At 35.7% G+C, this 23,736-nt stretch overlaps 1 protein-coding gene across 4 annotated transcripts in view; it reads right to left on the bottom strand.

The window, feature by feature from the left end:
* WDR7 (WD repeat domain 7) overlaps nucleotides 1–23,736 on the bottom strand; it is a 372,789-nt gene that overhangs the window by 298,538 nt on the left and 50,515 nt on the right. For all 4 annotated transcript variants that reach the window (XM_003926047.4, XM_003926046.4, XM_074383362.1 and 1 more), the window contains one exon: nucleotides 3,821–4,016. In XM_003926047.4, coding sequence (XP_003926096.1) covers nucleotides 3,821–4,016 — 196 coding nt within the window. The remainder of the gene's footprint in view (nucleotides 1–3,820; nucleotides 4,017–23,736) is intronic.

A 23,736-nucleotide genomic window follows, 5' to 3' on the forward strand; every position in this document is an offset into this window, starting at 1 on the left:
TTAAACACACCTAACTAAAAGCATAAAAACATTTTCAAAAATTAGACCTAAGGAAGAATAACATAGTCACTGAGATTTGACTTGTATGACAGAGTCCCTGAAACCCATGCTTTTTGTTAGCCATGCTTTACATGTTTTTCCAAAGACATACAAATATACATTAATTCATAATTTCCTGCTATGTTAGATACTTAAGATCAGAAAGATGATTCAAATGCATATTTCATGAAATAAATGCAAAAACAGAAATATTAGAAAACAAGGAGAACAGAACATAAAAATAAAGGTCAAAGAATAAATAAATTCACAAGTCCTCATGCACTAATTTCTGATAGTATTTGTCAAGCATTAATGGTATTTGCACTTGTACAATAACATCTAATAATTATACATACAGGAGTAGATATATGATGTGGGAATTCACCTTTGTTATGTAGCAAGAATGATAAAAAGGAGCAGATGAGAATGTTGTTTAGGCTTGGTAATGGCTAGGTAAGAAGAACATTTTGTAACATCAGTCATTACTCTCTGCATGCCCGTTTCCCAAACAGACAGGATTCTGACCTTGTCAAAGGCCTGTGAGAACGGCACTGCATACTTACCGGGAATATCAAATGTGAAGAATGAGATGGTTAATCTCAGAAGCACATAAACAGCTCCACGAAATCCACCTAGGTCAGTGGCCCACCTTTAGTAAGTTCATAAGAGGGAAGCAAGAGGTTCATCTGGCCAAATCTTGTTGCTAGCGTTTGGCTAATTTTTTAACTATTTAGAGATGTGAAAGAGTAATTTCCATGGCCACTACATCACTATTACATTGCCATTGCATGTAAGATGATATTACAATTAAAAAACAAAAGATTCTGAAACTCCAGCTCTATACATTTTGTATTACGAGCTTTGACTGCATTTCACAAGGAAATGTAAACAGAAAACACAAAGTACTCATTTGAAGAAAAAAAACTGCTTAAAAATGCCACATAAAAGTATAAAGGAAAGACACTTCAAATGTTTTAAACTAGAAACATGAGTATAACTCAAAACAGTAACTAGAAAATTGCCCAATATGCAAAACAGGGTTAATGTGGTATCGCTGCATTTATAAAAATACATTCTCAAAACACTAATAAGAGGGATCAGGTATCTCCTCAGAGTTTAAATACACTTCATATATGAAACCCCAGCTGAATCTGATTTTTCTAGCTTCATTTTTTATTTATTTAATAAATAAATAAATTTAATAAATAAATAATGTCAATACCTCCAGGATGTACCTTACTGACTCCCCAAGGACCTTTATATCACTAGCTACAGCATGAACAGCAAGGAGGAAGAAAACAATGTATGTCTCCTATTATGGTTGAAATCCAAAATAAATTCAGCTTTTCTATAGCATTTATCTTGATTTATGAATGTCATATTGACTGTTTACCCAAATCTTCAGCATGTAATTTGTAAAATTTCAATATTACATGCAGTATTTTATCTAAATTGGGCTTAATTATACGAAACTGATTATAACAATAACCTCTTCCAGTCCCCCTACTGTCAGGACCTGTTTGTCATTTCCTTCTAGAAAAATCACTACAATAGTAGCTTTGTCTATCAGTAAAGCCTCATTTGTAAATAATTTCATTTTATATTCTTCACAAATACATTTATTGTGTCTGAAATATTCAAGTATTATATATTTAAGCAACAGAAAAGTTCAGAAAAATGATACTCTCTTCATATTTAATTTGAAAAAGTCCTAGACAAGTTTACTATACATTTTTATTTAAAATATATCTATTAATACTTTAGCATACATTTTTATTTAAAATGTTATCAGCTATTAATAGCTCTCTCTATATATTAAAAAAAAAAAAAAAGAAGAAGAAGAGAGAGGCTCTTGCTGTCTCCCAGGCTGGGGTGCAGTGGTGGAATCACAGCTGACTGCAGCCTCGACTTCCCGGACTCAAGCGATTCTGCCACCTCAGCCACCCAAGTGGGTGGGACTACAGGCACATACCACCACACCCAGATAATTTTTGTATTTTTTTGTAGAGAAGGGGTTTCACCGTGTTGCCCAGGCTAGTCTTGAACTCCTTGGTTCAAGCAATTCACTCCCCTCCACCTCCCCAAAAGCTAGGACTACAGGTGTGAGCCACCACGCCCAGTCTTAATATTAATAGTATTTTAATACAGTGTCTTACAAATGCCATTATTGCTTTAAGAATTTGAATCCTATTTCCAAAAAATTATTTCTAAATGTGGATAGTCATTCCCAAGTTCAATAAAGTAACAAGTTAAGCAGCATGCTTCTTTAATAACAGTAGCAGGAAATACATATACATGCATATATACAAGCTTAGAACTGCAAACACATATACATATACACACATTCTGTTTACTGCATGCCAGGGAAATATTACCTCATTTTATTCTCTCAGAAACGTTTTAAGATAGGAAATATTACCCTGATTTTACAGATGAAGAAATTGAGAGACGAATATCCAGGGACTCGGAATAGGTCACAGTGCTAGCTAGGAGTCTATCCGAAGTTCAAACTAAATAGTCTGACTCCAGAGCCAAAGACAAATTCTAAATATTTAGTTTATGAAACAGACCAAAAAAGAAAACACAAGAATGTGCTATTAAGCAGATAGGATATAACATGGAGACACACAAAAGAAAGATATAAAACTGTGTGTGTAGTATGACAACAATTCTTTTTTTTTTTTTTAATGCCCAGAAAGGGATTAGAAAGAAATATGCCAAAAAGGTTAACATTTGACACTGAGCAATGAGATGTGGGCTCATCTTTCTTCTTTTCTAATACTTTTGTGCTTTCAAAATTTGACCAAAAGTATGAATCTCTTTTACAGTGAGACAAGAGAAAGAAAAGTTACATGCAAAAGCAAGGAAGTTTGATAGACTTCAAGAATGCTTTCTCTTGTCAAGATTACCAACGTAGTACCAGTTAAAGTAAAGACAATAAAAGGTTACTGAAGCTTATGGCTATTTCCAAAAGGCTTAAGAGAACTCCCTTTTTATAATAGTGCATGCAGAAATATGTATATAGTCTGATTTCAAAAAAAAAGACTAAAACAAAGATGGAGAAAAGGAAAAAATCAAGTAGAAATATTAGTACAGCTAGGAATCAAAAGAAAGGCTTTAGTAACTGATAGATGATTACTGAAAATTGTAAAAGTAAAAAAGGAATGAGTTTCAAAAAGGCCTAAACCAATAAGCATTTAGTTACATACATATTTCTTAGGGAAAAGCATGGCAGTCTATGTACAAACATTACACATCATGCCTGTGCTTTTAAGCTAAGCATTACTTGTTCTACATTATACCTCCAATACATAAACTTTCTGACATCTGAAATTTTAAATGCTCTCTCTAGAACTTGAAAACTCTCTCTAGAACTTGAAAACTTCACTTTAATTACCTCACACAATTAACTTCCCAGCATTAGTTTTCTGCTATTGAAAGAAAAAAAAGAGTTATCTTTTTCACTATTTGTAAACCTGGGATAAAAATGATTTCTTCTTATTCAGTTTACTCGTGAATTATACAGAAATCATACATACTTTCTTTGTATGTCTGTCCTCATCTGTATGTTATCCTCAATTACATGCTTTTAAAGATTCATGAAATATTCTACAAGCATTTGGCATAGAATAAACGAAAGGCCACTTAAGCAATTAGAAATAAAAGCAGCAACTATTTTACATGTCAAGTCTTTTTTCCTCAAATAAAAGACATTTTCATTTCTAGAAGACTAAAATATACCCATTTAATTTTCTATAGTATCTCTTCATGCTCGTCTTACCAGTATCCATCTGCCAGACGTACACAGAGCCATCTGAACACCCCACTACCAGGTAATCATCAGAAGGCCTCCATTTGATTACTTGAATAGGAAAAAGGTGACGAGATGCCAACATTATGCATTTTTTCTCTCGCAAACTTAGAAGTCCTACTGAGTGGTCACTGGCTACAGAGCAAATGCAGTGCTGTACTCTTGCCTGAAAAGAAGAATAAACCTTAATTATATTTAAATTAAATTTAGAATAAAATGGATCCTATCTTCAATAACTTAGGGCAAAATTAATTATACATTTGCTGCCACTGAAAAACCACCACAATATTAGGTCATGTTGAAAAGCGTGTTCCTTTATATTACATATAAAATCCAGATCAATCATCAAAATATTTTTATACTAAATTAATTCTAGATTAAAGATTGTAAAAGGTACATTGGAAAAACTGCTGTTCGAATCTAAAGATGACCTTACTAAAATGATTGCTATATCAGAGCAGGCAAAGCTGGGAAAAAAATTGATCTGTTATTAGGTGTTCTTCTTTCCACATTGTGAACTTTCCTTTGTTTGCTGCGGTTGCTGCTCTCTGCAGTGCTTCTGTCTGTGACTCTTTCATTTAGACCAATGCTCTTCCCTGCACCTTTGCTCAAAAACAATACCCTCACCATCCCTCTGCACGATCATTTCTGGGGAGTCATAGCTATTCGAATTATCTGTAGCTATGCATTCCTGTTTCCTTCACAGTTTCTATCTATAATGTCAGCAGATAGATCACCTCAACTAGCCATACAATAGCCAATTAAATGTTCTGCTGTGTATTTTCTTCTCGCCTCTAGTTTTTGCCCTTCATCTCTTTTTTAGAAGAAGACAAGATACAAATAATCAAAGATTTTCTCTGGTAATAGAGAACTGAACCCATGACCCAAAAAATTAAAAATTAAAGTCTAGATTTCTGTAAAACAATTTATAAACAATTGAAAACTTTTCATTGACTTAATAGATTATGCTTTCCAGGTCATATTGAGGGAAACCATATGAAAACAGCCATCTGAAACTCATTCTTGTACATACTGTGTTTCTGCACCACACACACACACACACACACACACACACACACACACACAGACACACACACGCTCTCACTCTCCCCCTCCCTCTCTTTCTCCCCCCTTCCCCCTCCCTCCCTCTCTCTCCCCCCTCCCTTTCTCTCTCCCTCCCTCCCTCTCTCTCCCTCTCTCTCCCCACTCCCTCTCTCTCCCTCCCTCCCTCTCTCTCCCTCTCTCCCCACTCCCTCTCTCTCCCTCCCTCCCTCTCTCTCTCCCTCTCTCCCTCCCTCTCTCCCTCCCTCTCTCCCTCCCTCTCCTTCTCTCCCTCCCTCTCTCTCCCTCTTTCCCTCCCTCTCTCTCTCCCTCTCTCCTTCTCTCCCTCCCTCCCTCCCTCTCTCTCTCCCTCTCTCCTTCTCTCCCTCCCTCCCTCCCTCTCTCTCTCCCTCTCTCCTTCTCTCCCTCCCTCCCTCCCTCTCTCTCTCTCTCTCTCTTACTTTCCCTTGCATAGGATCTAAAGAAATAACATGTCAAACCTCACCCTGCTGGGGTTCTTCTAAGCAAACAGGCTGTTTTTAACTGAAGATCAATATCTCAATATCTTTCCCAAATGGGACATATTGACAGGTATTAGGTGGAAAAAAAAAAGGGAGGAAGGTAGTAGTCAAATGTGAATGGGAAATACTGACAACAATGAAGTTAGGTAGTAGCTGTTGTTTTTAACTACAGAAATTCCAAGAACCTTTAGAATGCTGTGAACGAAATTGTCTCTTCAAAGGGATACAACAGCATTTATCTCCAAAGTTGTTTGATCATAGTAATCTTAGTAACACCTAGTTTTAGATGAACACACTTTGGAAACTCAGGACTGAATTTTCTATCTATAACAGTGCTGGACCTTGGGCAAAAGTATTGAACATGACCTATCAATGGTCTCATTTGCTTTCTTCCCCATATTATCTTTACCATGATTTAGCTTTATTTTTAACTTACTTGATGATGTTTACTTCTGTAAAAACCTAAAATCAATGTTTGAATGAAACAGCATAGGAATAAAACAAAGATAACAGTAATATTTAACTATTTACTTTGTTCTTAAATTCAGGTGTTTTATTTTTATTCTTTGTTAGCTTTATTTGTACTTTTTGTGTTATAATCACACACTGTACTCAGTATAACACGTGTTTACTCATTTTAAAAGTTAAGAGAACTAAGTTCAGAGAAATAGTATTACAAACCTTTACTAAAACACTATATAGAATTTTTTTAAGCATTTCTAAGCTTACTTATTTTCCTGATAAACATTTACTTGAAATATGAAATGTAATCCTTGATGTCTTAACGAAAGACATTAAAAATTGAGGGGCAGTTGACTGATACACACAAATTTGTTTTATAATCAACAAATACAAACAAAATGGCAAACTACCAAAATAGTTAAATGTAGATATATTAGAAAAAAACTGGGTTAAATACACACACACACACACACACACACACATACACACACACACACACAGCTACATATGTACACTGCCAACTCAAAGCAACAGACAGTTTAATACAATGGATGATTTGCATTTCTACAGCTTATTATCAGTACTGACTTTGTCAAATATATCCATTATTCATTTTATAAAAAGTGTTGGTTGCTACATTAATGGCTAGCTACAATGTTCTATTTTGCAACATTAATCTGCCAAAAAGTGGTCATTTTATTTATCTACCTCAAAGAAACAGTTATCTTTGTCTATGGGTAAAATTAACTTAAATAACGATGCCTAAACAGTATTCCTCTTAATCTATTCATATCCTTTCATCAGGCACTGGTCAATCACAGTATTCATACATCCAATGCTACTGTTTTTTATATATATAAAATGTTCAATAGAGCCACTATGTTGCCCAGGCTGGTCATGAACTCCTGGGTTCAAGCAATCCACCAGTCTCAGCCTCCCAAAGTGCTGATACTACAGGCGTGAACCACCGAGCCTGGCCACTGACCCTACTTTTGATTCTGCTATTTAGAGTCACAAACTCTCCAAAATCTTTTTTAGAAAGAGCTAACCCCTAATTAGTGCCACACATCTAACTGACCTACTTGCTAGTCCCCAAGCTCAAAGTCATTTCATTCATGCTCACATACACTCTAGTCACTCCTTTTCAAAAAGTAGAGAAAATGAAGTATGAGTCAATATGGAGTTTTGCCAATATTCTCTACTGTTAGGTGTTCCTAAAATTCTGACCTATTGGAGATCTCAACATCTGAGGTGACACAAGCTACTGACAACCACTGAGCTACACATATTCTCTGTCAAAGATAATCCTTACTGTAGTTTGTAATTTAGCAGAAAGAGGACTACGGCCATGGAATATTATGCAGCCATCAAAAACAATGAGTTCGTGTCCTTTGTAGGGACATGAATGAACCTGGAAACCATCATTCTCAGCAAACTAACACAAGAGCAGAAAATCAAACACCACATGTTCTCACTCAGAGGCGAGTGTTGAACAATGAGAACACATGGACACAGGAAGGGGAGCACTACACACTGTGGTCTGTTGGGGGGAAATGGGGGAGGGATGGGGGATGGGGAGGTGGGAAGAGATAGCATGGGGAGAAATGACAGATACAGGTGAGGGTAAGGAAGGCAGCAAACCACACTGCCACGTGTGTACCTATACAACAATCTTGCATATCCTTCACATGTACCCCAAAACCTAAAATGCAATAAAAAAATAAATAAAAATAAAAAAAAGAAAAAAGGCTTTCCCATTCTTATGACAAACCTGACGTTCCACATTATCAACCCCTCATGAGAAGTTTCCCTGTCAAAACTTTCACCCTCCCCGTAGATATGCAGGCAGATATTTCAAAGGCTTAAGAAAATGTAATCTATTTTCATAAGACTTAAAAAGCTCTACATTATTACTCTTTTATAGTAAAAACAAAGGATGCACAAACGAATATTAAATAAGAACATAGGATCTGCTTTAAAAAGCAGATTATGAGATATAATTTTCTGAAGGTTAATAAAAAAGAGCTTCTAGCCGAGATTCTAGCATTTCTACATGATGCATTCTCTTCTGACACATTCATTTAACTAAATATGTTTTAAAGAATACTTTTATTCCTCTTTCACATAGTATAATAATGAAAATTTGCTAATAACAAGCTCCATCTACAAAAAACTGTTTGGTCCAGGCCAAGTGCAGTGGCTCATGACTATTAATACCAGCACTTTGGGAGGCCTAAGTGGGCTTATCACCTGAGGTCAAAAGTTCAAGAGCAGTCTAACATGGTAAAACCCCACCTCTAATAAAAATACAAAAAAATCAGCCAGCCATGGTGGCGTGCACCTATAGTTTCAGCTACTCAGGAAGCTGAGGCAGGAGAATCCCCTGAACCCAGGAGGCAGAGGTTGCACTGAGCAGAGATCACACCATTGCACTCCAGCTCAGGAAACAAGAGTAAAACTCCATCTCAAGAAACTAAAACAAAACAAAAAGTTTGGTCCAAAATAAAAATTATATCCCATCTCTGTAAATAATAAGTATCTAAAGAGTTAACTTTAGCTTTACTGTAATAAGAAACAGACTGGAATAGCCAAAATAATCAAGAATGAAAACAAAAAAAATCAATATTACTAAGCCCAAGAAAGAATAGTTATTAGAGGTACTTAACTCACAAGAAAAGATGGTTCTGTGCTTTTTAAATATGGATTAAAATAAATCTAATTTTTCTTCTTTCAAAAAATGCTAGTCCAACTCATATAAAGAAAACTGGCCTGAAGTGGAAATGACCCAATATAGTAAAACCTCATTAATTTTGATTTCACTAATTGAGTTGATGGCTACCTTTGCAGCCTGTGTGAAAACAAATTAATGGTATAAACAAAGCAAATGTCTAGCCTGTTTAAGTGTAAAAGAAAAAAAGACCATTCAAGCAACACTTTGATATTAATTTTAATTCAAACAATGAACAGAGTAATAAATAATTCTCAGCTACCCGTTAAACGAAAGCACTTAAAAGATTTGCTAAAACACAATTAACTTGGTTTCCTCTTATCTGTCCTCAAAATTATTAAAGAAGCACTTCTTAAAGAATACTTTATAACTCATATTTCTTCCTGATTTACACCCAGCTTCTTCACAAATGAGTTGAATTAGCACAATTCCTTTATTATTAAATTCTAGAGAGCTGCATTACTGAACACCTATTTCACCTGCACTAATTCTATAATTTGATTAATTCCCTTCTACTTCACCTTTTCCGCTTTCAATGTGGAAAAGTCACCTAAACATGATTTAACACCAATGGCACTATAACAAGACAATGTATAAAACATTCAAACTATGTAAGTAAAATAATAATACAACAACTAAAAAATGTGAACCTCTTATCTTTAAACTTATTTGAAAAATATTTATGCCTCAAATTATTTCGATTACACACGCACTAAGAAATTTTGATCTGTGTTCCCAATAGTTGCTTATTTGTAAATTAGATATGTGTAATTCTGTGCAATGTATCACATAAATTGTAAAAATAAGCACAAACACATATTTTTAAAGGATGACTCAAAGTTTAAATAAACAAATTTAAAAATAAACATTTCTCAAATGTCTCACTAATGTGAGTAACTTCATATTACATTAGCCAATATCTCATGTCACAAAATAGAACCTTAGGAAGGGTTCCTTGTCAATAATAGATGTCACAAAATAGATCCTTAGGAAGGTTTCCTTCTTAGGACGTAAATACAAATTTTATATAATTATAAATTTTTTGCTGACCTCCTGCCAGACTGATCAAATGATCATTAAAACTTCTAATATAGAAGAGATTTTTCATTAGAACTATCTTCCATCTATATTTTCCTTGCTCATTTTGTGATGACTAGGTTTAGAACTATATAATCTTATCAGTAAATCCCTTAAGCAAACAAATTTTAACTGGAAACAAACAGGATGAAAGCAACTCTGGCACCCCACTTCAGGAGCACCCACTCTTGCCTGAGACGACACATGTCCATCTGGTACGCAAAACAGGTGAGGCCACCAATGCCCCTACTTCTAGTAAATGTTCATAAAGCTCAATTTCTTAAGATTAAAAAGTAAAAGTTCTAAGATTTTCTTCCTATACCACTGTTGACTGTCTCACATACTCTACTTCAGTAACCACTACTGTAAACTAACTTAAAGAATGTAAACATAAAATTCCATTTAAAAATTTTTATTGTCATGGAACAGAACTTACGGAGCACAGAAGTATTCTATCAACTTAGCTAGTATCTTACAGGTGAAAGTTATCCAAATTCATGTTCCAAAGACTGTATTAATTCTGCCCTAGATGCAATATGCACCAATGACATCAAATGACAATGAAAAGGCTAACAATCAACAGAATATTTAATCAAGTAAAAACTATTTGATGAAAAAATTATAAGTCAGAGTAAGGAGAGAGGGGAAGACACTGGCCCAAAACAAGTATATTCTTAGGTCAATCATTATCTTTCAAATAATTATAATCCTAAACCAAATAAAGGTTCATTGGATTTGCCAGTAAATAATCCTCACAGTACATTAGTGCAGAACAGCAGAATGCCACAAGCTATCACAGAATCTGATAGAGTCAGAATATACCACCTAGGTCACCCAGTCTGACCTTATGCATTTTACAAGACTTCATTTTAAACCATTCCCAGAAACCTCTTATGTAACCTGTTCCTAAGCATCTGCCATGAATTACAGAAATCAGAAACAGCTAGTTTATCCCATCCACTAGCTCTCTGGGGAGATGATTCCACTTTCCAACAGCTCCCAATGTAAATAATATATATTTTTTATGTTCTACTTTTGCTAATTTGTTTTCTAAACTAAGTTACTCTTTTTTTTTCCGTATCATTTCATGAGCAATGGTCTTATTTGCCCAAAACATTTCTCTTTGCCTGAATAGTTGCTAAACATATGAACACTCTATTGTCTCTCCTTTTAAACATGCCCATCATGAGACAAGCTCTAAAGGATCAGCTTGCTCATAAATCAATCCTACTATTCTCTTAATCATTATTTCTTATACTTCCCAGAACTCTTTCCATGGAACATAAATGTGCAGTTAAGATGCATCATTTATCACATTAAATATTCTATCTGAAGGGAAAAAAGAGCCTATGAAATTATACATTAATTTCACTTCTACATTTTCACAAAACTAGATTTTTTTAAAAAAAGCTTTAAAAATCCAACTTTCATTTTTAAAAAAAGTAAAGGACTATTTAATACGTGTTTTAGAAAAAAAGATCATCTGGTCCAACCAAAACACTGATTAACAAACTAATTGGATAATTATATAAACAACAAAACTTTTAGGGACTAGTTCTAATGTTTTCCTTTATTCACTGTATAGAGAAACAACACGGAAGAAATAGTGGGCTAATTAGAACTCTATAATTCTTGAACTGCTTATTAGTAAAATGACAAAGAAATATGAAGGATTTAAAACAAGACTAAGAAAATACAGCCTATCAAAGAAAAAAACATTTATTTAATAACACTGTGACAATTTGTTAGCTTAGAGAGGAGCAGATTTTTGTCTTTACCTCACCTCACAATCATAAATATGGTTTAGATACATTATTTTACGTTTGTTTTTAATTTAGCCATTGTTTCTCATCATCACACTTCTGGGTGGAATAAGATTTCAGAAAGCCAAGCACCACATGTTCTCACTCATAGGTGGGTGTTGAACAATGAGAATACGTGGACTCGGAGAGGAGCATCACACACTGGGGGCAGTTGTGTGGGTAGGGGAGAGACGGTGGGGTGGTGGGGAGGGAGGGGAGGGTGGAGAGGGTAAACATGGGGAGAAATGCCAGATACAGTATGCACATAAAGTTAAATACGTTTAAAAAAAAAAAGATTTCAAGCTCCAAAAAAGGTGGAAGAAAGTACACATAAAAATTAAATTTGATTACATAAAAACTGAAAATATGTGTAGGTTAAAAAATTCAACAGTACATGATAAATTAAATTCCAACAACAGAAGCCGCATAAGCTTAATATTTTAGTTAAGAGATGAAACATTAATCATCCTTGGAGACAAAGAAAAAAAAGGACGAAAAGAAAAATGTCTTAAAAACACACAAATTCTTTTAGAAAAATTAGAATATCTCTAGAAATCAAAGAAAAGCAAATTGAAACATTAAAATACAATTTTTACCTGTCCACTTAGACAAAGATTGTAAAAATCACAATACCAAATAGTTAACATTTTTGGGGTTCATACTTTTTGCTAGGCATGTTCCAACTGCTTGACAATAATTTATTATAGTCCCATAACAACCCATTGAGGTAGATACTATTATTTTTAAAGATGTAGAAACTGAAGAATGGAAGTAACTAGCATGTGTGCTGGCAAGCAGAAATGAAATGGGAGCTGAGAGTAGAAAACAATTTCATAATATACTTGAGCAGCCTTAAAAATGTTAATAAGCTATAATATCAAATTTCTGAGGCCCTGACATTTTCATTGACTATATCCAAAAAAATCCTAAATGAAATATTTACATACAAAGACATTCAATATTATATTATTTAAAAGACATTGGAAACAAATACTCAAGGTAGAATTGCTAAGTAAATATGGTATGCTCACATAACATAATGTAAAATTATTTTCAAGAGTAAGTAAAATAACTTGGAAAATATTTAATACTAAATGAAGATGCAATGTGCACAGAAAACTACAGTATAATCACAAGGATATAATAAAATGGATTTTAAAGGGCTAAAGAAAAATATGTCAAAGTATATTAATTACAGTTCTCTTAACTGTAAAGAACAGGTGACCTTTTATCTTCTTAGTTATCTCTATTTTCAGAAATGTTAGTAGTGGCTATACATTAATCAATGTGTAATGAAAACTATACCACATTTTTAAAGATCAAGTAATGAGTTACAAGTAAAAGAAAAAAGGAGACTAAAACCGAAAAATTCCAAACTTGAATAATCAAAGATGAAAAATTAAAAGATCAATTATACAAATCAATAATGAAAAATGACAAAAATTGGAGAAAACCAATTATTCTGAAATAGACTACTAAATCTACTAGACGGCAGCGTTCATCAGTTCAGGCTGTTAAGTGAGACTACTCAGGATCAAATTCGAGTTCTGCCACTTGCTAAACTGCGTGACTTGGGTGAGATATTTAACCTGAGTCTCTTTTTTGCATATAATGTGGTTAAGAGCAGTAACATACCTAACAGATTTGCTGTGTGAATAACATGAAATAGAAATTTACAGTGACTAACATATCATGAATACAAAAGATATTATCTCCATCATTATTATGTAATTATATGCCATAGAGTCTATCTTTTAGAATGTAATTGTATTTATTTTCTGAAGGGGTTAAGTGTTGCTGATGTTTAGGTATTGACCGAAAAATATGAAAACATTCATAATTCTCCAAGAACATGGAGTTTCCCTTTTTCAGTAGTTTCTTCTCATATTAATACCTCTGCTTTTATTTAATCTGAATAGTCCCATCTGCATAATCAGTATTACATACTACTATAAATTACACTAATAAAGCTCATAACAATTTATAAATAAAATACGACTCCTTAACAACCAGCTTCCATAGTTCTCTGAATATCTGTGTTTTTCTACTGAACATACTTTAATATTTTAAAGGCATGAAGTGAAAAATAAAGTGCTTTCTTTAATTTCATGTACATATTTACAGGTTACAGAGACTGAAATGGTTAAATTTGCAAGCCCTCAAAATATGCTAAAGTTTTTTAAGGAACTTTCCACTCTCCATACACCATTCAGCGTCCCTTGGCATCTGTCCAGGCCCACCAACCTTGGGCTGCACACATTCAGGGAATAAGACTTTCTCGAAAAAGACTGCATGGTATTACAACTCCCAAGGGCTCTCTGTTGGGCCTGCCCTTCTACTTTCTCCTCAATTTAGAACTTAAATGGCAACCACACATCTGACCAAGCGATTTTTAATCTGTCTGCTTGGCCTTACCTGTTGATGCAGGTATGGTCTGCATAATTATAAGAAATAAACACTGGGCCAGGTGCAATGGCTCACACCTGTAATCCCAGCACTTTGGGAGGCTGAGGTGGGCAGATCACTAGAGGTCAGGAGTTTGAGACCAGCCCGGCCAATGTGGTGAAACCTTGCCTCTACTGAAAACACAAAAATTAGCCAAGTGTGGTGGCAGGCCCCTATAATCCCAGCTACTCAGGAGGCTGAGGCACAAGAATTGCTTGAATCTGGGAGGTGGATGCTGCTGTGAGCCGAGATAGCCCCACTGTATTCTAACCTGGGCGACAGAGCAAGCGTGTCTCAAAACAAATAATCAAACAAGCAAAGACTGAATTCACACACCTGATACAACCACAGAAAACTTTCTTTACTTTCTCATGGAAAGAAACAGGTTGACAGATACCGTCCTCACTTTTCTAACTGGAGATGCTGAACAAGTAGTAAATTAACAGAACACAATATGCTAAAAGTACCTCTTTGTTGAGAAAGGATGCTGGCTTGCTCTTTAAGTCTATATCAAAAAACAGAGAAACCTAACCTCAAATGTCCACAAAACACTATAGGCTAGCAAGAATGTTGTGCCTAGCCCATAATTTATGACCTAAGAGCAATAAATAGGGTCAAACCTCTGCCTTGATCATCTGGGATCATGTTGACAAAGGCTTTGCATGGGTAATAGCCATACCCCACTGCAATCTACCCACAAATGTCCAGACAAACATGACCCAGTTTGGGCTTCTCAGACAGCTGAAAACCCCAATTTTCAGGCAATGAGCAGGAAAGAATGGTATTTAGGACTATAATTTCCGAGGAATTAGCGGAGAGTAAAAGCCCTTTATCTAGTTGTTGCCTCTTAGTTGTCTCGAAACTTCTATCTCATGCAACAACAACAACAACAACAACAACAAAAAGACGTAAAGTTAGACTGTCAGAGAAAAGGTATCCCTAATTTGTACAGGTTCTAAAACCACCTAGCCATAGATGGGAAACAAGTAAATGAAAAGTACCTAACAGAGAAACACAGTATATCTACGATAAAGTCATTTGAGGTCAGGCACGGTAGATCACACCTGTAATCCCAGCATTTGGGAAGGCCAAGGCAGGCAGATCATTTGACGTCAGGAGTTTGTGATCATCCTGGCCAACATGGTAAAATCCCAACTCTACTAAAAATTAGCCGGGTGTGGTGGCGTGCGCCTGTAATCCCAGCTACTCAGGAGGCTGAGGCAGGAGAATTGCTTGAACCCAGGAGACGGAGGTTGCAGTGAGCCGAGATCGTGCCACTGCACTCCAGCCTGGGTGGCAGAGTGAGACTCCATCTAAAAAAAATAAACTTTTTAGAAAAAGTCATTTGAGTACTGATAATGAACGTACAAACTGCCCAGATTTAGGCCTTTATCATCCAAATGAAAATGTACATAACTGAAATAGAAATAATGGCAACAATGACGACGATTCAATGGCCTCTCATTACAGGCCAAGCATTACTTCTAAACCTTAAACGAACACTTCACAGAAAGTATGGCTAGGGCCCAGATATGTTAAGCAGTCTGCTAATGCCACTCCAAGACAGGTGGCAGAAATCCAGGTCTCCTTGGTTCTAAAGGCTGTTCTCACTGACCTGACCAATCAATGGTTCCATTATTTCAAGCTGCATATGGCTACAGTGTTCTCTCCAACTCCTTTAGAAAGTCTTCACCAATGACTAAGAAAAACCATTGCTAATGACTCCAAAAAGAGAATCATCATATAAAAGTCAACTTTGCCATGTTCTTTTTTTCTAAGATGTTACCATCCATTTTTATTTCACTTTACTAGGTTGTCAAATTTTTAGACAAATAATATGAATATTTTCCCTTTCAGTACAACTCCGTATTTTATTCTCTTTACTTTTTTCTTCCCTAAGTAGGATGTAATAAAGTATCCTAATGCAGCTACAAAACCATCACTCTGATCTCTTGGTCATTATTTTCAAAGTAATGTACATATGTCCGATTCCTGTCAGCATCTGCTTAAATCCAAGTATTATCTATTGTAGACAGTATCCTCCATATAACATGCATAATGCTTAGAGCATCTGCAAACAGAGGTTAATGTGCCATTTATGATTTTAGAAATACCTACAAAACTAATATATTCAAATATCATACATACTGACCTTCCTTAAAGTCTTCCAAAGTCACCCAAAAGTAGTCTTCCTAAGTGCCCTTTCTATGTATTTCCTAAGGACTTTGAAAAACACCTTTTCATAAGATTTATCATACTCCATTATAATTACTATTTGATAGTCTGTCTCCCTCATCAGTCTAAATACTACCAAAAAAAAGGTGTCTATATCTCTGGTTCTAGAAAGTACTTGAAATATGGCAGACACTTAGATATTTGCTCAGTGAATGTCTAATCAAAAATATGTTGCACCAAACTGAATACTACCCTTAAATGGTAATTCATTTCTTCCCAGAAATTTCTGACATTTGAAAATAAATATAGAGGGCAGTACATGGCGGCTCACACCTGTAATCCTAGCACTTTAAGAGGCCAAGATGAAAGGATTGCTTGAGGTCTCAAGTTCAATACCAGCCTGGGCAACATAGCAAGACCTCATCTCTAAAAAAAGAAATTAAACTTAAATAATAAATTTAAAATCATTTTGAAATTGTCTTTTGAGTTACACAACTAATTTTTGTTGAGTAATACTCTCTCCAGTCCAAAATAAAAGGTCAATTTAATCAGCTACTTCATTCACAAGGTTTAGCATCAAATCACTTCTGACCATTATTAAAAGTAAATTTCATGCCTAATCAGCAATATGATTTAAGATTTTTAAGGAACCTTTCCAAAACATAACAATTTCTAATTTCTTAAAACATTTGGCATGGTATCAGCAGTCAGAATAAGGATGCAGTCTTTCTCACTACTGTTAAAGGTGCCTCTCACTGACAGTCCCTTAAGCACTGAGTTTTCTGGCCTCCTACACAAGAAACAGGTGTATATTAGGTTAGTGCAAAAGTAATTGTGGTCTTGCCATTAAAATAGCAAAAATTACTTGCACCAACCTAGTATCTAATGTATACACAATACTCATAGCATGACAGGGTCTCACAGTGTCGCCTATGCTGGAGTGTAGTGGCGCAATCAAGGCTCGCTGCAGCTTTGAACTCCAGGCTCAAGCAATCCTCTCACCTCAGCCTCCCAAGTAGCTAGGACTATATGCCCATGTCACCCAACACATTTTTTTTTGGTAGAGACAGGGTTTCACTATGTTGTCCAGGCTGGTCTTGAATTCCTGGTGTCAAGTGATCCTCTCAGCTTGACCTCTCAAAGTACTGGAATTAGAGATGTAGGCCACCATACTCAGCCTCAATTTTTTTTTATCTTAAACACAATAGTATACTAGTAAAAATCTGAAAAACATAAAATTATAAGGAATATAAAACCAATCAGAATGCACAACTAATACAGTATTGGCATATTAATACATCTGTGCTTTTAAAATGTGAGAGCTATACTTACATATACTCTACAAACAGCTGCTTTCGAGACTAGAAAATTAGCAAGACTTAGAAGATTATAAATAGGATGATGAAGAATTATGGTAGTAAAATGGTGACTGTACAAACCTATTCCTCATCATTTGAAGAGCAATTTGACAATACCTATTCAAAAGCCTTTAAAAATCAATATGCCCTTTTTTACAGAAACTCCAAGTGGAACAAAGAATTTATCCTGGCCAGACATGGTGGCTCATGCCTGTAATCCCAGCACTTTGGGAGGTCGAGGTGGGCAGATCATGAGGTCAAAAGTTCAAGACCAGCCTAGCCAACATGGTGAAACCCCGTCTCTATTAAAAATATAAAAATTAACCAGGCGTGGTGGTAGGCACCTATAATCCCAGGTACTCGAGAGGCTGAGGCAGAAGAGTCGCTTGACCCCCAGAAGGCAGAGGTTGCAGTGAGCCGAGACTGTGCCATTGCACTCCAGCCTGGGTGACAGAGTGAGACTCTGTCTTAAAAAAAAAAAAAAAAAAAAAAAAAAAGAATTTATCCTAAGAAGCCATTCCAGAGCTATAAAAAATATTTAGCTATACTAATTATCACTCCCACTGTTGATAACAGGCCAAAAAAAATTTTTTTAAGCAACATTCTAAAATATCCAATAAAAATGAATTACAGAATATCATTTAAAATGTTGTTGGACTATTCTTAGTTATAAAGATGACCATCTTTAGAAAAGTCTATTTTCTATAATTATTTTTAAAAACGAAATTAATATCAAAAAGATGATGCCAAATACATAAAATGAAAATGTTCTCAAAATCTAAGATGATTAAGTGTTAAAAGGAAAAAGGAATGATAAAGAACATTATGCACATTATATTTTAAGAAAATGTTAGATCTGCTTCCTGCTTTTTGCTTAGTTTATATTAACAGTTTGCTCTGCTTGATTTCAGATATTATGCTATAGGTATAGATATTGCTTTTTAAATGCAATATTCAAATTAAATAGTAACAAAAATCCAGATTCAAAAATGTGAGATAAGAGCAAATTCAAGCAAAGGCTTTCAGTACTTTGTCAGAATAATAGCGTATTTTAAAAATACCTAATTTTGAGAGAGAGATCCAAGATGGCTGATCATTAGCAACTCGGGATTGTAGCTCCCAGTGAAAGCGCAAAGAACAAGAGGACGCCATACCTTCACATGAATTCTTGTTGCTCACGCACCAGGAGATTCCCAGCGGAGGAGCCCCACGGGTCGCCAGCGCGACTCTTGTGACCGGGGAGGCGGTTTTGCCGGCGCCTCGAAGCTCGGTTCTTGGTGCAGAGTCAGAAGGGCACCATCGATTTTAACACCGCTGATTTGGTCGGTGCAGTGGGTTGCTCAGATTTCGGCGCTGAGAATCAATAAGTCGGACGTCCACTCAGAAAACCAATTACAGGGACGGTAAATACAAAGACCACAGATGGATAAATTTATAACGAAGGGAAGAAAACAGCCAAAAAAGGCTGAGAATACCCAAGATCAGAACGCCTCTCCCTCAACAGGGGATCACAGTTCCTCATCAGCAACGGAACAAGGCTTGATGGAGAACGAGTGTGTTCCAATTACAGAAGCAGGCTTCAAAATGTGGATAATGAGAAACTTCTGTGAATTAAAAGAACTTCTTTTAAACCAATCCAAAGAAACTAAGAACTTTGAAAAAAGATTTGACGAAATGTTAAAAAGAATACACAATTTAGAGAGGAATATAAGTGAATTGATGGAGCTGAAAAACACAATACGAGAACTTCGTGAAGTATGCACAAGTTTTAATAGCCGAATTGATCAAGCAGAAGAAAAGATATCAGAGGTCGAAGACCAACTCAATGAAATAAAATAAGAAGACAAGATTAGAGAAAAAAGGATAAAAAGGAACGAGCAAAGTCTCCAAGAAATATGGGACTATGTGAAAAGACCTAATCTACGCTTGATAGGTGTACCTGAAAGTGAGGAAGAGAATGAATCCAAGCTGGAAAATACGCTTCAGGACATTATTCAGGAAAATTTTCCCAACCTAGTAAGGCAGGATAATATTCAACTCCAGGTAATACAGAGAACACCACAGAGATATTCCTCAAGAAGAGCAACTCCAAGGCACACAATCGTCAGATTCACCAGGGTTGAAATGAAGGAGAAAATACTAAGGGCAGCCAGAGAGAAAGGTCAGGTTACCCACAAAGGGAAGCCTATCAGACTTACAGCAGATCTCTCAACAGAAACCCTACAAGCCAGAAGAGAGTGGGGACCAATATTCAACATCCTTAAAGAAAAGAACTTTCAACCCAGAATTTCACATCCAGCCAAACTAAGCTTCACAAGTGAAGGAAAAATAAAGTTTTTTGTGAATAAGCAAGCACTCAGAGATTTCATCACCACCAGGCCTGCTTTACAAGAGATTCTGAAAGAACCACTACACATAGAAAGGAACAAACAGTATCAGCCTTTCTAAAAAAATACCAAAAAGAGCATCAATATAATGAAGAATTTACATCAACTAATGGGCAAAATAGCCAGCTAATATTAACTGGCAGTATTAAACTCACATATATTATTATTGATTCTAAATTTAAATTGACTAAATCCCCCATCCAAAGACAGACAGGCAATTTGAATAAAAAACTAAAACCGATCAGTATGCTGCATCCAGACCCATCTCACATTCAAGGATACACAAAGATTTAAAACAAGAGATGGAGAAGGATTTACCAACCAACCAGAGAGCTAAAATAAATAAATAAAAAGCAGAAGTTAAAATTAAGCAACAAAGATCAAAAGAAGCAAAGAAGGACATTATATAATGATAAAAGGATCAATGCAACAACAAGAAGAGCTAAAGATCCTAAATATATACGCATCCAATACAGGAATACGTAGATCAGTACCACATCATATCAACTTAGAAGTTTAAACGAAATGTTCGTTGGCTCCTTGTTTGTTATTTTCTTCCCTCATTTTCTTTTATATCTCCATTATTAAGGACAATTATAGGCATACCCATATTTAGACTGCATTCTAGCCCGGGCAATAAAGCAATACCCCCATTCTCTCTCCCTCTTCTTCTTTCTCTTTCTTCCTCTTCTTTATTCTTTTTCTTATAAAAAAATAAAAAATAAAAATAAAAAATAAAAAAATAAAAAAATAAAAATACCTAATTTGTTAATTGCTGTTACTGCCTGTGGACATTAGCCACACTGGTATACATAGTCATGTGTTCCATTCATATTACACCTGTTTCTAGGAGCCAGGAATCTAATACTGTCAATTGAAGGCACAAATACTCCTGTTCAAGCTAGATGCCTCACAATCCTGTTTTCACAAATCCATGCTGCCCCCTTCTGGGTATTTTTGGAGATTATGTGACCAAAAGTTTAATAAGGTAAATTAAACAAAAAGTAATCATTTTTAAACTATTAAAGAACTTAGCCTATATACTTACATGTAGAAACATACTATGGCACTAAACAATTTTAAGGCAGTTTCCAAAACTTCTGTTCTGAATAATTCTAACAACAGAAAGACAGCTCTGAGAATCTAATCATCAGTGCAAACTATTAAAGAACTTAGCCTATGTACTTAGATGTAGAAACATACTATGGTATTAAATAATTTTAAGGCAGTTTCCAAAACTTCTGTTCTGAATAATTCTAACAGAAAGACAGCTCTGCGAATCTAATCATCAATGCAAACTATTAAAGAACTTAGCCTATATACTTACATGTAGAAACATACTATGGTATTAAACAATTTTAAGGCAGTTTCCAAAACTTCTGTTATGAATAATTCTTGAACTCCCAACCTCAGGTGATCCACCCACCTCAGCCTCCCAAAGTGCTAGGATTACAGGCTGTTCTGAATAATTCTAACAGAAAGACAGCTCTGAGAATCCAATCATCAATGCAAATGAGTAAATAGTAAATAGTTGTAATACTAAAAGTAAATAAAACATAAAGAAGCTCTCCTACTCCTTCCTCTGACTCTCAAAAGCAAACCAGGGGCTGGGCACAGTGGCTCATGCCTGTGTAATATCAGCACTTTGGGAGGCCAAGGTGGGAGGATCACCTGAGGTCAGGAGTTCGAGACCAGCCTGGCCAACATGGTGAAACACCATCTCTACAAAAATACAAAAACTAGCCGGGCATGATGGCGGGTGCCTGTAATCCCAGCTACTGGGGAGGATTCGAGGGGAATGGCACAGTCTCGGCTCACTGCAACCTCTAAATTGCATGAACCTGGGAGGCAGAGGTTGCAGTGAGCCAAGATCTTGCCACTGCACTCCAGCCTGGGCAACAAAGCTAGACTCTGTCTCAAAAACAAAAACAAAACAAAAAGCAAATCAGGGTCTGAATTTGGCACTAGCTTTCCCTTCAGTTTTAATATTTTTACTGCCTATACATGTATACACAAATATGCACTATGAATATGTTTTTATAGTGTCAATAAATGCTATAGTACTGTATTATACAAAGGTTCCATACCACAGACTGTACTTCTAAATCCAGCTACTTGCCACAGCTAAAAAATCAACTAAGAAAATGTGGATAGTTTCATGCAAAATCACCACAATACAATAAGTTAGAATTATTCTACAGAGTGATTAGTATTTTTTAATTTCTCAATTTTCATTGTCAATCGTATCTATCTGGTTTATTAAAGAAAATGTTTTATAAAGTAATCTTGATATTTTAAAATAATTTTCTTCCCTTAGTATTTTTTCCAATAAATAGAGTTTCTTTCTCTAAGAGTAACCTATGTAGAAAGAAAAGAAAAAGTTCCTGGGTCTTGGAGAGTAGACTCCTTAATGCTAAAATGTGTAATAAAAGGAGAATGAGAAGTAACAGGGAAAGGTAAAATAAACTGGGAAGGCAACGGAAGGGAAGATGTCAGATCATCTCATCTGTAACTACATAATTCTAATGATGGTGCCTTACAAGTTTTCTGCAGCAGCACTCCAAAGGTGTTCAAAATATCTGCCTTCCCTTTCACCAGCTCTCTTCGGATTCCCCAGGCAACTGATACACTCCTGGCCTTCCCTATCCTCGAGTTCAGATTTTACTAATTCACCCAGGTCTACCTCTCACAGCTACTCAGATCTGGAAATCATTCTATCTCTAACCATGCTGTGTTGCATAAATTTCTTAGCTGTCAGAATAAAATTAAACTAATATTCTATAGTTCTGAAGCATTAAAACATTTTAATACTGAAAATATCTGAAGGATTAATAAGACATTGCACTCAGGGTTAAGGGAACCAAAAAGCTGGAGAACAGGAGAGAAAGGGAGACTTGTACTTCCTTGGTAACCGTTCACACCTTTTGCATTTTATACTATGTGAATCACTACCTATTTGTTTATTTATTTATTTTGAGACAGAGTCTCGCTCTGTCGACAGGCGTCAGGCTGGAGTGCAGTGGCGCAGTCTTGGCTCACTGCAAACTCCGCCTCCCATGTTCAAGCAATTCACCTGCCTCAGCCGCCCAAGTAGCTGAGACTACAGGTGTGCGCCACCATGACCAGCTAATTTTTCTGCATTTTTAGTAGAGGTGGGGTTTCACTGTGTTGGCCAGGATGGTCTCGACCTCTTGACCTCATGATCTGCCCATCTCGGCCTCCCAAAGTATAAAATATTTTTAAGGTACCATAGTAAACAGACCAAGTACAGATGAAAATTTAATATCCCAGTTTAAATTTTAGCTGTTTTACAAAACGTTTCTAATACATCTCCTATATATAACATTTGAAGTGGCAATATAATAAAAGGCTCCACTTTAAATTTGAATCCTATTAAAATTACATAAGAACTGTCACATCTGAATAGCAATAAATCATGAGAAAAACCACTCATTTAAAAACAATAAACTTGGAATGATAAAAATGGTACAGGACTTTATATTTGTCATATAATTTATATACTGTTTTTGTGAACAGCTTCATTTCAAACAAATGATACAGCAATTTGTTCTATCAAGAACTGAAACTTTACATTCTATAATTGTAAGAAAAAAACAAGAAATGGCAAATAACCTTACCAAGATCAGCTCAGCTGTAGAGTCCCCCACCCAGGCGGTACTGAAGGCATTAAGAAGCAGACACCCAGATAGAACAGCAAAGCGAGGCTATCCGAGGGCCGACAGCCTTCTGAGCTGGGAGCCTGGGTGGCTGACAGCATTCCGAGCTGAGGGCCTCGAGCAGACGCTGACCCACGTATTTATTCTCTCTGAACAAGTGATTCTTATTAACAAACAGATGTTTGGTATTTTTCTCATAGAACAAAAATAAAC

The sequence above is a fragment of the Saimiri boliviensis genome, chromosome 13 (assembly GCF_048565385.1).
Source record: "Saimiri boliviensis isolate mSaiBol1 chromosome 13, mSaiBol1.pri, whole genome shotgun sequence".
Taxonomy (NCBI): domain Eukaryota; kingdom Metazoa; phylum Chordata; class Mammalia; order Primates; family Cebidae; genus Saimiri; species Saimiri boliviensis.